At 38.5% G+C, this 17,469-nt stretch overlaps 1 protein-coding gene across 5 annotated transcripts; it reads left to right on the top strand.

The window, feature by feature from the left end:
• The first annotated feature begins 3,120 nt into the window (after window positions 1-3,120).
• Window positions 3,121-7,737, top strand: LOC148029385 (alpha,alpha-trehalose-phosphate synthase [UDP-forming] 5-like). Of its 5 annotated transcripts, none has more exons than XM_087688188.1 (4): window positions 3,121-3,452; window positions 3,566-6,251; window positions 6,499-6,772; window positions 6,998-7,737. In XM_087688188.1, exons 2-4 carry the CDS (start codon window positions 4,255-4,257, stop codon window positions 7,313-7,315), a joined length of 2,589 nt encoding a protein of 862 aa, XP_087544314.1. In that variant the 5' UTR covers window positions 3,121-3,452; window positions 3,566-4,254; the 3' UTR covers window positions 7,316-7,737. The 5 variants fall into 5 exon arrangements, with proteins under 5 accessions (XP_087544314.1, XP_087544315.1, XP_087544317.1 ...); XM_087688189.1 differs by having other exon boundaries at window positions 3,883-6,251; XM_087688191.1 differs by having other exon boundaries at window positions 3,970-6,251.
• Window positions 7,738-17,469: the final 9,732 nt, after the last annotated feature.

The following is a 17,469-nucleotide window of genomic DNA, read 5'->3' on the forward strand; positions in this document are numbered from 1 at the left end:
AGTCGAAACCTTAAAAATGGTACAAAACAACATAGTGTAAAGGGACACAGAGACTAGACAACCAAGGGATCCTTGTATTATTTAATAAAGATATGCAATACATAAAGCACTCCTATGGATTACACCCTTACAACATTGCCTTGTGAGGATTCACTACAAAATATGGAGATCACTTGCAGGATGCCTTGCCTCAATGCTAAAGCATACCCACAAGGGCCCAAATAGGAAGTTGGACAAATACCCTCACAACTACCCCCCTTTCTACCCTTTTATTATGCTTAAGTTGTAACAGATGTCCTCCCACCATCCAAACCACCCATGAATAGATCCTCCAACTAGATTCCCTCATGTACCACATGATAGAAGCTTATATGATGAATAATTGGAGCACATTTTATGATAGCTTATCATCTCAAAATCAAAGTTTTAAAAGTTTGAAAACTCTACTTGGCCATTTGATGCGCCTAACTACCATGTTGTAGCTAGTTAAATTAGAACTCGACTAACTATTGAAGAGTCAATCATTATTATCATCTCCTTAAATTTGCATAGTTTATACATCAATTAATGAAGGAAAATTTAGTTCCATTTTCTATTTCATGGGAAAGCCCCAATAGCCTCACAACATCCTCTCTTAAGTAAAGTAACAAAAAAGAAGGCATATGGATGCATGGGGAATTTAAGAACCTTAAAATATTGCACCATTCATTGATAATGAGGTGATAGAATATCCCGGGGGGTCCACTAGGGTTTACCATATGGTACCATGTGAGTGTAAGGGAGGGGGGTTATTTAAGGGAAGGAAGGTACATTTTATAGGGTAAGGTCCCATAAATAGGGGGTAGATAAGGGGTATTTTCATATATTTCTTGCACGCAGGTGACGTCTCCTTATTACTACTAGTGAATTCCCCATGTAGAATATTAGAGTGTTAATAAAAAAATTATCCTATAATAAATATTATTCCATTTAAACATCAACATATGCATTAACGTATGCATCAAACAAAAGACATATACCCATCTAATAGAATTAACATTGAGTCACTTTTGGCACCGAAACATCATGAATGCATCTAGTAGTTTATGGATCAAATCCTTACAATCACAAAAGAAATTGTACACTCTTATCAAAATATAGAAAAGAAACATTTTTGACATTAAAAACAAACTGTTTATCAATGCATTGCCTATATTTTCACATTAACATGAAGAATGTCCTTTGTAGTTACGTTTCCTTGTGAGATCCCACATCTCACATTTTTGTCATGTCAAGGATTGGATTTCTTTCTAGCTTTTAAGATTATATTGGTTTTAAATGCAATTTAGCTTATTGATATAAGCACTTTGCTTTTCTCTCCTAAATGTTGGCATTATGGCCGGCAAGGGCAATGCTTAGATCAAATCATCTAGTGTCCATCCTTTTCTCATTCATGGGTCTTATCACCATCCACTATGCAAGCTTATCCATTAGAGCAAACACTTTCAAAGGTTCTATCAATAGGGAAGTATAGAGTTTTTTGACATTGATTAGAAATTCCTTCTAGACCCTTTTTTTTTTTTTTTTTTGGTGTGGGGGGGTCCTTCATACTTTGATCTTTGGATAGGTGCCCTTGTCTTTGTTAGCATTGCCCATTAGGGCATATGTTGTCACAATGCTATAGTTACAAGGTGTGATTTTACTTTGAAAAATGATTCCTAGATAACTTAAGTGGCTTACTTTTGGATTTTTTGAGTTAAGGGTTCATTTGTTTAGTTCAACTTGAGTTCATTTTTTTAAACCTATACTTTGTCTTTCTATTTAAAACAAAATCTTGAGATAGCCCTTGCTTTTATAATTAACATAGTGCTAGGAACTCTTCTTGCAAACAAAAGGGCAATGCTCTTGTGCAACATAGTGCCCACTTGTCTACTTTGTCTAAGAAGCATGAGAGTTAACACACTGGTTTAAATTCCACCTTAGAAAAAAAAAATTGCATGTTTTATCTCATATCAAGTTGCAAGCACCTTAAAGTAAGTAGTTTAGTTCTCTAATTGAGATTATATTTAAACATATCTATTCTCCAATTAGCAATAAATTATTTTAAAGGTTATGCTTACTAAGACCAACAACGAAGCTTAACCTTCTCTAAACTTGAAACAAAGCATTTTGGATGGGAATACCATTGTTGACCTTGGTTTTGTTACCATTGTGTGCGACGCATGCACGCACGCACGCACACGCACACGCGCACGCGCACGCACACACACACACACACACAGAGTTGACCATAGGCAATACATGCTCAATGTACTATACTTACCACATTCACTTCATAGATAAATGTGAACTAGAAGCCCTCTACATATCAAAGCTTAAGGTAATGTAAATCTATCACAATAAATTTTTTTCCTTCAAGATGACCATTTGAGCATTGTAGGCTTGGTTGACCTTTACCTTGACCAACTTCCTAATATTACATTCTATCATTTCAAAATTATGTCTCTTATGCTTTGTTACTAATTGTGAAATAAGAAGATAATGCTTTGCGATTGTAATGATGATGTCAAATCGGGTTCTTTGTTGGATTATGGATTGGATTGTATGGGAGGTTGTGTCATCTACTGCTCATAGAAGTTTGTCCATTTTAGCCAATCTCAAACTCATCTCATGCAATCAGTTTCAACGAGAATTTCTTACATTTTAAATGTGAAAGTGTTATAGACATGATAGCATAGGAGAACAAGTTCCTCAATTTCAAAGTCATGTCTCATGTGCTTAGTTCACAGACAATGCCATGTGTGGACTGGGGAGAAGATTGTCTTTACATTACAATGCAAGGCTAGAGCAAGTTTTGTTGGATGACGGGCTAAATTATTGAAAGCTTATGTCATCTCTTGTATAGAAGCTTATGCATATGCATTTGTCCATTTCCTTGGAACATTATAGGTTGAATTGTAATGGACTACACTACTAAAGAGAAAAGTCCCTTTTATCAAACATGAGGGTAAGAGCGTACTAAAGTTCCTAAAACACTCCTTTGGGGTTCACATCTCCCCTAGAAAAGGGCCCACAACCACCTTCTTTCCATCTTAGGGTTGCTCTTTACACACAAAGACACATACAAACATTTTACAAAAACAAACATATCCATGTCCCTCCTTTATTAACAGTCCCTCATGACACTAACTTTCTAATTTGTGAGGCAAGCTTTTCTTCTCCTTGAAAAAGAAAGGACAGATTATGATGTTGGGATTACTGAACAGCCATAACTGATTCTGCTTCCAGATTGATGGAGCATGTTGGCAAGCCCCTGATGGAGAGATGGTGCCCCTTTCTCCAACCCACAAACAATCAGATGATTAGTTGCCAAAGGCTCAAGCTGCTGATGCCAGAGGACTTCATTAAATCCTTGATGAAGAGTTGAAAGGCCCAAAATTCTTCGAGGAAATACCGCATAATCTACAAGAAAGGTATGATAAGCTGCCTACTTCCCGAAAATTTCTGTATAATTTGTGTGCACATTGTTCTTGCTTTTCCTAAAGAAGAAAGTAACTGAAGGATTGGACTGGCCTTGATCGTTCAGGCTTTTGTGTATCCTGCAAGGGTGCTTATGTCTTCTATTCCAATCATGTGCACATTGATGGCTCCGTCAGTCTTTGGCAGTAAACTGTTTGTGTGGGCTGTGCTTGATTCTTTGGATTAGCTGATCATTCGGTGTAAAGATGGGTTGTCCAGAAAGATTAAGAATTTGGTGTCCACAAACAGTGTCTTGATTAAATGGTAAAATGGTAGTGGACTGTGCTTTTTCCTGTGCATTACTTTCTAACTTCATAAACCAGTGTAACCTACTGAGTAGCTCAGAATTTGCACTAAACTGTTTTGATTAGCATCACATTTCAGTGGAGTGGGGTTGATGGGCTGTGGCTAATCCTAGAACATTTGCGGCATTGGATGCCATATTTCCTTGACGAAATGTATTAATTCCAGCAAGCGATCTATGCAGCAGTTATCCTGCCAACGATTGATACAATGATGCTGATTGGCGCATTACTTCTGGTATTGATTAAACACTCTTTCCACAGTAATCCTCCACTGCTTGCAACCAAGTTCTGCTTCCCCAAGGCTTAAACAATTGGGTCAAACCTTTGGAATTGTGCGAAATTGACAATTATCTGCATTTTTACCACTCATTACTTCCGAAACCCCTGAGAAACCATTGATGGATCTGGTCTGATTTGCCATTAAATCACTCTTCTGTACCTGAGTACAAAGATGTCTTCTCGATCCTATTCCAACCTCTTAGATCTTACTTCAGATTACCTTCCACCTATACCTCGAACGTCGAGGCATTTACCTAGGGTGATGACAGTCCCAGGCATCCTTTCTGATGTCCGAGATGATGATACTAGCACTGGTGCAACATCCGAGGTGACCTCGTCTGTAGCCCAAGATCGATGTATTATTGCTGCAAACATGCTACCACTGACTGCCACAAAGGGGGATGACAACAAGAGAGGATGGTCTTTTAGCTGGGATTCAAACTCCCTCCTATTGCAGCTTAAAGATGGCCTTCCTCAAGACATGGAGGTTATTTACATTGGGTGCCTGAAAGCAGACATTGAACCTAGCGAGCAAGAAGAAGTGGCCGCATACCTCCTTGAAGCATTCAACTGTGTACCTACCTTTTTGTCTTCAGACACGTGGAACCGATTTTACCACGGCTTCTGCAAGCAACAGCTCTGGCCCCTTTTCCATTACATGCTGCCCCTTAGTCCCGACCATGGCGGACGTTTTGACCGCCTCCTATGGCAAGCTTATGTATCGGTTAACAAGACCTTTGCAGAGAAAGTCATGGAGGTGCTTAGCCCAGATGATGACTATGTATGGATACATGACTACCACCTTATGCTTCTGCCAACTCTCCTCAGAAAAAAATGCAGCAGAATCAAACTAGGGTTCTTCCTTCACAGTCCTTTCCCTTCATCCGAAATATACAGAACCCTTCCTGTGCGCGATGAGATGCTCCGTGCCCTTCTAAATGCAGATGTCATCGGGTTTCATACTTTTGACTATGCAAGACATTTTCTTTCTTGTTGTAGAAGAGTTTTGGGCTTGGAATATGAATCAAAAAGGGGCCATATCAGCTTGGAATACTTTGGACGCACTGTGAATGTCAAGATAATGCCTGTCGGTATACACATGGACCAGCTGCAAGCTTGTCTTAGCCTCCCTGAGACACAAGGGAGGATTGTTGAGCTTAAAAAGCAATTCAAGGGCAGGATGGTACTCTTGGGTGTGGATGATATGGACATATTCAAAGGCATAGGTTTGAAGCTTTTAGCTATGGAACAGCTACTAACAGAGCATCCACAATGTAGAGGTAAGGTTGTATTGGTTCAGATTGCAAATCCTGCCAGGAGTTATGGAAAGGATGTAGTTGAAGTCCAGGCAGAGGCACAGGCTACTGTGGAGAGAGTCAATCGTGTTTATGGAAGAGAAGACTACCAGCCAATTTTACTGTTTGACAAACATATGTCCTTCTCAGAGCGAATGGCTTACTATACAGTTGCGGAATGCTGTGTGGTGACCGCTGTGCGTGACGGGATGAATTTAATCCCATATGAATATATTGTTTGCAGACAAGGTGGCACATGCCAGGATGCTGCTTCTCCTACCAGTGATGGTGATCCTCCACCAAAGAGCATGCTAATTGTATCAGAATTTATTGGATGCTCCCCCTCGCTTAGTGGAGCCATACGGGTGAACCCTTGGAATATAGACAGCCTGGCTGATGCACTGAACATGGCCATCACTGTACCTGAGCCTGAGAAACAAATGAGACATGAAAAACACTACAAGTATGTCAGTACCCATGATGTAACATACTGGGCCCAGAGCTTTATGGGAGATTTAGAAAGAACATGCAAAGATCATTCGCGTAGGCGGTCATGGGGCTTCGGTTTTGGATTGAGTTTCAGAGTGATGGCATTGGATCCCAACTTTAGGAAGCTTACAACAGAACCTTTAATCTCAGCTTATAAGACAAGCTCTCGCCGAGTGATCATCCTCGACTATGATGGCACCATGATGCCACAGGCATCCATTGACAAGACTCCTAGCCCTGAAGTTTTGCGCACACTCAACATCATTTGCAATGACCCTAAGAATTGTGTGTTCATTGTTAGTGGAAGAAAAAGAGAAGTTTTAAATGAGTGGTTTTCATCATGTGAATATCTTGGGGTGGTAGCAGAGCACGGTTACTTTTACAGGTACTTTTATTGGTTTTTCTATACCAGTATTTCACTTTGTAGATTTAGGACTCAACTTGTGTACAGTAAACGTATCTGACATCATGCACAAATAACTTATGCATCAAGCACCTTTTCTGGGATTGATTGTTAAAAGTTATGAAGCATGCATGTTGTCTGATGCCTTCTGTAACACAGCATGGAATTGCAAGTTTTAACTTGTTTCATGACGTTCTGTGATGCCATGGTTTCATGACATTATTTGCAGATGGCATCAGGGCTCTGAATGGCAAGTGAGTATACCGATTACTGATTTTGGTTGGAAAGAGATTGCAGAGCCAGTCATGAGTCTCTACACAGAAGCAACTGATGGGTCATACATTGATGGCAAAGAGAGTGCGTTAGTTTGGAATCATCAGGATGCAGATCCCGACTTTGGATCTTGGCAGGCAAAGGAGCTACTGGATCATCTGGAAAGTGTTCTAGTTAATGAACCTGTTGCAGTCAAAACTGGTCGGCATTATGTGGAAGTAAAGCCTCAGGTATCAATATGGACACATAACAATATCATCATGTGCAGAAACTTAAAGTTTGGGTTGGAAGGCTTATGGATTCAGTAGTGGGGTTTGGAAACAACAGAACCTAACTTTCTTCTTGCTGTTATCCATGGATACACGTATGCATTATTTTAACATATACAAACTGGAAAGTATTTGGGGTTCATAGAGCATCACTTGACAGAACCTTCATCCTTACTTTTTTTGCAGGGAGTCAGCAAAGGTGTGATAGCTCAGAAGCTGCTGTCCTTCATGGTGAGCCAAGGCAAGCCCCCAGACTTTATACTCTGTTGTGGGGATGACAGATCTGATGAGGACATGTTTGAAACTCTTGCGACTGCGGTGCATAAAACCCCTCAATCCTCAGGTGCGGAAGTCTTTGCTTGCACAGTTGGTAAAAAGCCAAGCAAAGCCAAATACTACTTGGATGATACCGGGGAGGTGATCAAAATGTTGGATTGCCTGTCTGAATCATCTCTCTCAGCTGCACGACGTGTGCTTCACACAGCTGCAGGAAGCCCTCGGTGAGAGGAGTTGTGGTTTTGCTCTTCAGGATGGCTTCAGATTTGATGGACAATCCATGAACTATGCAGGGCAAGGCAGTTAAAACTGGTACCAAAGCTGTCTCATGTAGTTTGAAACTCAACCCCACTGCGGCTCAGAAGATAGCATAAGCCAACTGATTAACACCTTCTAGAATTACATCATATAGGGTTTTTGCAGTAGACTTTATGATCATAGAGGGCCACCATTTTGGACTAATAGATTTCTACTTTTCTTCAGAGGCAAGCTTATGGTCCAACTTATTAAATCTGTACATAAGTTGCAACATGTTTATAATGTACAGGGAGTCATCAACTGCATAAAGAGAGGTGCCTTCAAGTATTGCCAAAAAGTAATGAGAACCCAATGTTTCTTTTCATCTAATTGAAAACACTTGCATTCAGGAAGGATGATTTCCCAATGTATAACTGTGGCAAATTACTGAAATAGAGGAGTTCTTCTGCATGTCTGTGGAGGGGCTCTAAACAAAGCCATCTTTCTTTTGATGCTGCACTCCAATTTCCAATCCAGGCCAACTCATGTAGCTGGGGAAATCCCAGACACACATTTCTGAGTGTTTTGGATTTCCTTCTCTCTATAAGCGTTTGTTGCTTTATTCACCATAAAAAAGTTTTTATCTGTTGCCAGTAAAAGTTATACTCTAGTCTCTCACCATACTGGATAAGGGCACTGCGGTTGAGGGAGTAAAGCTGAAGTACCATAATAATACATGATTATATATAGCATTGCGAGCCTGCCAACAAGGAAGACAATAAATTGGGTAGATGACATTAGTTAAACAGACAACTATTTCCCCTGCAATTCTTCAAAAAAATCTTGTGGACTATAAATGATGAGTAATAGCAACAATACATGAGACTCAAATAAGTTTGTAATCATTTCCAGGAACCACCCATGTAGCAAAATGTTGCCCTTTTCAAGCAAATAGGGAAACACTTTCTCTATGCAACTAGCCTAACTCTCTCAACATTACCAAGGAGGAATACCTTCAAGGATAGCCATAACCATGGTGCCTTGAGCACAAAACACAACCACAGGGTTAATGCATCGCATAGCCTGAGGGAAACATAATCCAACATAATCCACTTGTGTGTATCACCAAGCAAAGTAGGACCTTGAAATGACTTCACCATGAAACCCAAACTTGCAAATCTGTGTTTATATATTAACACAAAGGCTCGATCAGTGTGCATCTCCAAAAATAGACAAAAGAGATGCATTTGCACAAAGTGGACAAATAGAGGTATGCACATTGATCTACTTATGAAGGCAATCATTGGATGGAAGACAACAAGGGGAAGAGTTTCAAACCCTTGCCATATCTCTATGACATGATACACGGAGGATGAATAGTGACATGCACCAAAGTTCTTACAATCATTACAAAAATTGATTGAAATGTCCTTGTACTTTGTGCAACTTCCCAAAACACCAATCATGAGCCAATTCATCTCGTTGTGATATAATACCATTATAAATCTTATTCTATCACATTTGAATGGTTGCACACAAACTTTTGCTAAATGTGGGCACTTTGGGAATTTCGGCCAAAATGAAAAAACACATTGGTAATTTTGCACAAATCTGAGGTTTATTTTTCAATTTTGTAGGTATTTTGGATAATTACTTAAAATAAAGGGGTATATTGGCACTTTTCCCTAAAGATTTATGTAACTTGATCCCATCTACATGTTCCACAATCCTTACTGGTACAATAAACAAAAACTTAAGTGGTGCCACAAGCTTTTGTATCAACACATAAATGCTAGTGGGGAGGTTTGTGATGAGATGTGCATGGATGACTATTCTTTGTCAACATAGGATTTTTTTCACCTTGAAATTTTGAGGAATAGAACTAAGTTACACAATTATTATGAATCCAAGAGTTATGGTGCAGCATGTAGAATACATTAGTGCATTAACCCAAAATACCACTTAATATTGAGATGCCATTCATAAACAACCCTAATGAGAGCCAAATATGGCCATGACATAAGGGTTCATCCAATTGGGTGTTAGAACCAAGGGCAATCAATGTTAGCAACATTAGGGATCCAATGTTGAGTTGTAAAGCATGGTTGTAAGATAGATCTTGTTGCAATCATTGATGTAAGCCAAAGCGCTCTTGGAATTTGAAGAATCGAGGAGGTGGAGTGAATATAGGGCTGCATCCCCCTACTAAGGAAGTGGAATGTGATTGTCGAATACCTCTTTCAGGCTCAAACATATGTATACCCTACCTCTTTCAAGCCACTGGATTGATGAAGTGTTTAAAGTGCCTGTGTTGATTATCTCTATCTTTAGTCAATATGGCTTATTATTGCACTCTCTTTTTTAATGGTATTAGAGCCTACACCTCAGTCTAGCTTGCTTTCATTCCTAGTTTTTGTTAATCAAAGAAAAGAAGATTCTATTAGTTACACCTTGAAGAAAATCCCCTTGAGGTAAAATTCATAGTACAAGGAACTGTATAAAAAGTAGCTAAGTGCATCACAAATATGATGGTTGCGTGAACAATCAATTTGGAGGGCTATAATACCAAACTATCTGAGGAGTAGAGTATGGGAAAAAGGTGCGAGAGTCCCATGCTAGCCTCTTCTCATTGCCTATCTGAGGGGTAGAGTATGGGAAAAAGGTGTGAGAGTTCCATGCTAGCCTCTTCTCATTGCCCATCTTATCTCCATAGCAACACATTAAAACCTATCCACCAAAGCTAAGATTGCAAGATATACTCTTCTTCTTCAAGCAATAACTCTTCATAGACATGCATCATCTCTGGCGTTTTGCACCCAAATTTCACCTCACATATCAAGCTTCAATTTGCACATAATCATCTTATGCTTTATCAGTCCACAAGTCATTATATTGACAACCCTCCAAGCCAACCCTAACTTTTGGTTGCCATAGCCAAAGCATGCACTACCCTAGCTTTTCACCTCTAGCAATATTCATAGCCCACCATTTAGTGCTATTAAGGTGGCAATATTAGTTAGAACATGTCGGGTTAAGCATAGAGAACCATTGAGCACTTTGTTGGAAGGCCTCAATTGGGGGTTTGTCAGAAAAGAAGGAAGCCATAGCCACAACATTTAAAAAATTAGGGCTTTGCTTATTTTTTGTCAATATGGGCTTAAAGTTGGTTATTATATAACATATTCCATTCAATTGGCCATGTCAAGAGGGCCCTACCATCATTACAATTGCATGCTTTACTAATACATCAGTAAGTATTGAACTAATTTATAGTGCATTCTTATTAGCTTTACAACTAAAGAAAATGTGGGCTATTGTTTCCATTTTTGAGTGCTTTTGGGACATTTTCCATTATTCGGATCCAAATTTTTTGCTCTACTATTAGACCACAAGGTCTTCATCAATATAAGCCATATTAGATAAGAGATTTATGTTGAGTGCTAGTCTCCCAAATCATTTGAAGCCTATAGTACCATTTCTAAGAGTGCCAATTGAGACACCATTTCCTATTGAGTTTGCTTGAAATATGGTTTTCTTTGTTCAAAATGTTGGGAAGGGGTAGTAGGGACTTATAATCATGCCAACATATACTGGAGGATTAAATGATATATTTAGTTGTATGGACCTACCAAGTAGGGGGGGCCAACAGTTTATTCTTTGTTCTACAAAATTAGGCTAAGGTCAACCACTCTCTCCTCTCATATTCCTAGAGGTCTTTCCATTATTTTATTTATTTTCAAATAACTTGGACACTCTAGTCATTTTATTGCTATCGATGGGACAATGAAATATGCTGAACTAGATAGACTCTAGTATGCTCTAGGGTAGAGTATAGTTCCTACTTCGGGGATAGGACTATAAACTTCTTATATGACATCTAGGTAAGCAAAATGCTCTTTGTTAGAAATGAGCACTCTTTAACTATGAATTGTACCTAACTAAAGGTTATTATGAATGCCTCATGATTTTTCCACCTTGGTAGGTCTTCTATATGGAAAATTACATTGATTTTATGAATTAATATTGCCCAATCCTTATTCTCATCATCATTAAACCTTTGAGATGTTTGCTAGGCTACAAGTTTCTTGCTAACAAATCTAGGTTTGGGAGACCCAATCCCCCTTCCTCTTTTGGGCGTGTACAAACTTCCCAAGCCACTTTTGGAAGCTTGAATTTTCCCCCATCCCCTAATCATGGAAATTTTTATGCTAGCCTTGTAAATTTGTAATTCCAGCTTTTGCAAGTTTCTAGCATTACAAGAAATAGATGGTGAATGGGATAAGGACATGTTTTAGTGCCACTATCCTGGTCAAGAAGTTGAATTGTAGTCCTTTTAGGTGTTTGAGTTTTTCCTTAACTTAGAAAGTAACCAATCCCATGTCTATTTAAGGGTCTCCCCAAATCTTGTTGGTGTCTCTAGTAGTGTGAATATTAGACCTTCTTCAATGATGTAGCATCCTTCATCAATTTGCCACTATGGAGGGGATTTAAGAGGGTAATTATTTTGGTTGGGTTTTAAACTGAATATAAAGCCAAACAAAATGTATTCACGGAATCCTAAAACATAGTTGTTGTGAGGAGGGGACATTGTTAATCATCCAATTTGTGTCATCTACAAGCTAGTTGAGCACCATATTTGAGTTATTAGGTAGTTTTATCCCCTTATGCTTGCCTCCCTTAAATTCCTCCTCTACAAGACAACCCAACACATTTACTACTATTGTAAAAAGGAGGGGTGCTAATGGGCAAACTTGTCCAATTAATCTCAAGAGGGGGAAGGGGGTTGAGATTTCCCCCTAAACTTCTACCCTAACATTCACATTTCTAAATAGTGCACTTACATATTTTATGTAGCTTGTCCCATATCCCAAGTCTTGGAGAGATTGAAAAATGCATCACTAGTCTAGCCTTGTCAAAATCAATTTTAAGAAAGAGGCAATCCTAGTTATTCTTTTGGGCATACTCAAATTCTTCTAAGAGGGCTACGATAGAGCCCAATATAAATCTTCCCTTAATAAAACATTTTTACTCTTTTCTTAGTCACCCATCTAGATATGGAACTAGTCTCCTTGCCAAAGTTTTCCAAAGATCTTATAAGCTTAGGAAAGACATGTGATCCATCTCTAGTTGGAGAGAGAATCTTTCTCATCTCTTTTATGGATGAGTTGACATCCCGGTTTACACCTAATGATAGGGCTCAAAACTTGATTGATTCTAAGCTAGCATGAGTGGATGGATGAGAAAATCCTTAAAATCCTTAAAAAATTCATTGGGAAGGCCATCTAGCCGTGAATTCCTCCCCTTCGGCTAAACAGTCTATGGTATCACTTAACCCAATTTCAAAGATTTCCTCATTAAGGATGTTAGCTAAAGACTTAGGTACAACTTTTGGTCTTACTTTGGCTACTCTTGCTCTAGCTAGAATGACCTCATGACTTTGTAGTTAAGGAGGGGTTAATGTCTCGACAAATAAATCATTTGCTATTTCAAGGTTCTTTGAGTTGTTTTTGGCCTTATTGCCATCCTTTTTGGTGACTAATGGGACTAAGTCTCTCTCTCTCTCTCTCTCTCTCTCTCTCTCTCTCTCTCTCTCTCTCTCTCTCTCTCTCTCTCTCTCTCTCTCTCTCTCTCTCTCTCTCTCTCTCTCTCTCTCTCTCTCTCTCTCTCTCTCTCTCTCTCTCTCTCTCCTTTTTGGTTATGGAAAACATCTCCTTAGTTGGATGATTGAACCTACTTGCCCATCTTGCCTTGGTGGTGAAGAGATGTATCCTACTAGCCTCTTCATCTTCTATTTTCTAAAGCCTTGTTTGATTTTGAGAAATTGTGGTTTAGGTACAAAAAGATGATAAAATAGTATTCAAATTTTAAACTTTTACAAATAACATTTAAAAATTTAGAGAGTAAACTAGTAGAGGCATAGAATGTATCTAGCCAAGCCTTTATTATGGCTGGGCCTTTTTGTTATTTGTCCAAGAAAAACCCATATCTTTATCGAATTCAATAAGGTTGTGGAAGGTTTTACAATCCAACCGTGCTTCTTTTCAACTCCAAATATTACTTGCCTTTTTTTTCAAATATTTTATTTAATTCCTCCATCATATTATAGTCACCAACCACAATCACTCTGTAATGAATATTGAGGAGTGAGGACCAGAAATAATTGCTATTTCTTCATCTTGTTTTAGATGTATCATTACTCATCGGTCGGTTATTAGTAGTTGTACTTTTTGAGATGGCTCCATATAAGGTTTCATTGATTCCAACTACAACACCTTCGCTTCTATTGCTATGTTTAGTTGTGAACCTTGTGAAATTACTCTCTATTATTCTTAGATTTTTCCAATGTATTTTCAATTGCTTTAACCTCTTGGAGGTAAAATATGTTGAGGTTTTTAGGTTATCCTTCATCTAATTGACGTTCTCATTAGTTGGTCAAGGACCATTTTTCTAATTTGGAACGTTAATGTCATGCACATGTGAAAGCCATAGCCTCTCATGGGCATGGAAGTTCAGAGAAAAAAACCTATTGTAGCACCACATTAGTATCTTTAGGTGGATCTATAGTCTCTATATTTAGACTGACCTTAGAGAGTCCATTCATATAGGTCACCCACTTTTTGACCCATCCTTTTGAGGGTGGGTATGTAAATTAAGTAATGTATCTATCCTTTTAAATATGGCTCTCCAAAAATGGTTGTTAAACTTTTGATTGTGATTGCTTATATGATATTGGTGGATGATGGCCCTTACAATTGATAAATATTTTCCACAATTAGGCATGCTAGTTTGGAAAACCCTTATAGTTGATAAATATTATCCATAATTAGTAATGCTAGTTTGGGAGGGCCCTTTGTTCCAGGCTAAAGTGGAAAGGCTTCAGTCCAAAATGGATTTATTATGGTCTTCATTTGAGCAATTCTAGGAATATGTTCCTTTAGATCACTCATTTTTTGTGCATTATCAACAACAAAAGTTGGCCTTTTTATATTAAGCTCTCAACAATGGATCTACCTCTCCCAGAGGATGGATGGAGTGGGGCCTAGTCTTCTAACTTGTTGAGGACTAAGGTAGTTTGAATGGTTTTTGAAGACTCTGTGACTTTAGATACTATGTTGATGTCTTATATGTATTTGAGAGGTGATTTGCTTATTCTAGATGATGAAGATTTAGCTTGATATGTTGGGGATGTGGTACTACAAGTTGCTTTGTATGTCAGATACTTGGAGTTATGGATAGATGAGATGTTTCAATATTATTCCTCCAAAGTGGTTGAGTGCCCTGAAATTTCAAGGCATACAATGATTGACTCTATGCTCCTAAATCAAAGACAAAAGAAAGCCTCTATTCATGTGCAGAATATTAACCAACTGAGGGTGGATCTTTTAGCCTATCTTTCCAAACAACATTCATTTGATTCCTCTTTCTTTGATGCTTATCATCGACAATCTGCCTTAGGTCCATCAGTTCCTAGCTCATCTTATTATCAACAAATGACCCATAGATATGATGATTATCTATCCCTTTATAAATCCAACTCAACAGTTATTGTACCTCGCCTTTTCCAACCTCAAGGTGCCCCTCAAATTTCGATCTTTACTCATTGTTCTTTCATTGAAGATCGTGTCTTTTCTCCTCGTCCGTCTTGTCCTTCACCATCTATACATATTCCTCCCACTTTTTCCGCCTATTTATTAACACATTTTTAAGAGATTCTCCTAAATTTTCATCTAATCCCTCTTTAGCTCATTCCTCATTTTATGATTTTGCCTACCCATCTCTTCATCCTCTTTTACTAGTTCCTCTTCCATCTCCCTAGACGAAGAGGATGGAGCTCAATTGATTCTCTTACTAGACCTCAGATTAATTGGCCATTAATTCCAGGGGAGTGGATGACTGCTAGTCAAGCATATTAGAATTATCTACATTTTGCTCAACAACATTCTCAATCTACAAATTCTTTAGTGAGATTGATGGCTCGTTATGCTTGGTACCTAGCGTATATGCATAGGCATCCACATAATGATCCAAAGGCCATTCCAACATTGTACATGAATGTAAATGTGAACATTGATTCCCAACAATTGGATGTATTGTATTTTCATGCCCTTTGTCTGCCTAGCAGATACCTTCTCTTACTAAAGAGGATGTCTTGCCTTCGAATTTTCCAAAATTCTCCAAAAACTTTTGTGGATGAATCCTTATCTATGGACCGTTTTCACAATCACCAAGCCTTCAAGAGGGATCATCTTCGATGATACCTCTCAATGTATCTTTTATGATTTATAATGATATCTCTCTCTTTTGGAGGTGCCATTCAGATGGTTGTTTTGTGTTTTGTGTTTTTGTTGTGTTAATTTATATGTGATGGGTTCGTGGTGGTTGAATATTTGATTTATTTGAGAGCTATATTTTTGGAGATTTTTAGTGATGGTGATGGTGTATGGATAGCTCAAGATGAAAAGATACAGAACCTCTTATATTCTTTACAAATTTGTCATGATTTTTTGCTGTTTATAAGATATGTTAACGGATAATGGTGTTTTCCTTTCGTTGTATTTTTTATTAGATGTAGGTTATAAGATGGGGTCGTGGTTAGATGGTTTATTGAAGATGTTAAAGAAGATTGAGTTGAGCTCTTTGATAAACTTATATTCCCTTTTTCCTAGGTCATGAGGATGCTCCCTTATTAAGTGTGGGGATATGTTGAATGCTGAAATGACGTGTTTTTTTGTTGATTTTTGTTATTTTTGAGGGTTGAATGGTTGATTTTTGATGGATTTTGAGTGATGTTTAGTTATTTTGGAAGTATTTGAGAGTTTTTGGGATGGGGTGGGATGGTTTTGATAATCTTATGATGTTTTTCAGTAGAGATATAAGGCTTTGTGATGTTTTGATAGGTTCTGTTTTGAGGTTGTGATTAGTTCTGACAGCTTCTGTTTTGTTATGTTTTTCTTCTGTATGGAAGGATAGAGTCACGACTGATAAAGTATGAGGTTGTTTGAAAGATTATTGAATGGTTTTTTATGGGTTTGAATTATTTAAGTTGAGTTGGATACTTTCTGTTGATCTTCTGTAACCCTCTATTGAGCTTCTGTAGAGCCTCTATTCTTATTTTGTTATGTTCTATATGCCTCTGTAAGCATTCTGTTGGATGAGGGTGTAGTATGGGAAAGTTTTCTAGCCTTGGAAAGGGATGGATGCAAGTTCAAAAGAGCTCAAGAAAGTGGAAGAAGTAGTTGTTGAAGACTCAAGAGAAGACTGGAGTGAAATGACAGTAGTGAACTATGAAGAGTCACTGTAGTGGCTCTGGTGACCTTTCATATTAGACATACCTCTTGGGAGGGGTATCCATGACCAAAGAAGGGTTGTTGTGAGCGATTATTGAGTATTGTAGTGAGGAGATTGTGAGGTGCCCGCCCATCGGTTGTCCAAGCATGCTTTTAGCGGTCTATCGAGAAATGAATGTAAGCGTCGCTGCTCAGCACTCCCATGGAATGTTTTGAGTTTTGTCGCATAAGGTTTTCCGAATCCACCTTGCAACAGAACATTCACGGCCGAACCCACTAGGATCGACCTAAAATTCGAGTTCCTAGTTGTCAAGGTCTCCTGATAGCATTCTAGCGTCGGGGTTTGGACATCCTCCTTTATGTAGAGATACCCAATCCGAAGCAGACCCATGTCGCACTTGGTTCAAGGAGAATGGAAAACGAGAGGGATGCACTGCTCAACCTCTCTGCCCCTAGGGCATAGTCCCATTTCGGTTCCCTAAAACAATATGAATCAAGGTTCTATCCTAACAATTTCTAAGGTCGAAGACGGTAAACCTTGTGAGAAGACTCCCAGTTCTCTGGGACCACTCTACCGTAGGACGGACCTGTCGGGGGTTTTGCCCACCCACTTCCCTTAATAGCTTTAGTTTTCTAATTAGGTCCTACCACATTTATGTGTGACACTTAAAGTCAGCTTTATTAATTAAGCCTTTTAGGGAACATGGTTCATTTGCATAACTTATAGCACAGATACAAAAACAGGGCAAAGTAATCTATTGACAAACAAGATTCAAACAAGTTCTTTAACTTATCTTCAAGTTAATATTTGTCTCCCTCCCATACGGGAGAAATTATATATTGCTTCTGTCCAATAGA

The sequence above is a fragment of the Lygodium microphyllum genome, chromosome 11 (genome assembly GCF_053477565.2).
Source record: "Lygodium microphyllum isolate KBCC chromosome 11, Lygodium_microphyllum_v1.1.10, whole genome shotgun sequence".
In the NCBI taxonomy this organism is placed as follows: Eukaryota; Viridiplantae; Streptophyta; class Polypodiopsida; order Schizaeales; family Lygodiaceae; genus Lygodium; species Lygodium microphyllum.

What these genes read in the sequence shown, in the direction of transcription:
- LOC148029385 (XM_087688188.1), top strand. Translation starts at nt 4,255, where the DNA reads ATGTCTTCTCGATCCTATTCCAACCTCTTAGATCTTACTTCAGATTAC. An exon ending in GAGCACGGTTACTTTTACAG is followed by an intron (nt 6,252 to 6,498) that starts GTACTTTTATTG and finishes CATTATTTGCAG; the next exon opens with ATGGCATCAGGGCTCTGAAT. An exon ending in ATGTGGAAGTAAAGCCTCAG is followed by an intron (nt 6,773 to 6,997) that starts GTATCAATATGG and finishes CTTTTTTTGCAG; the next exon opens with GGAGTCAGCAAAGGTGTGAT.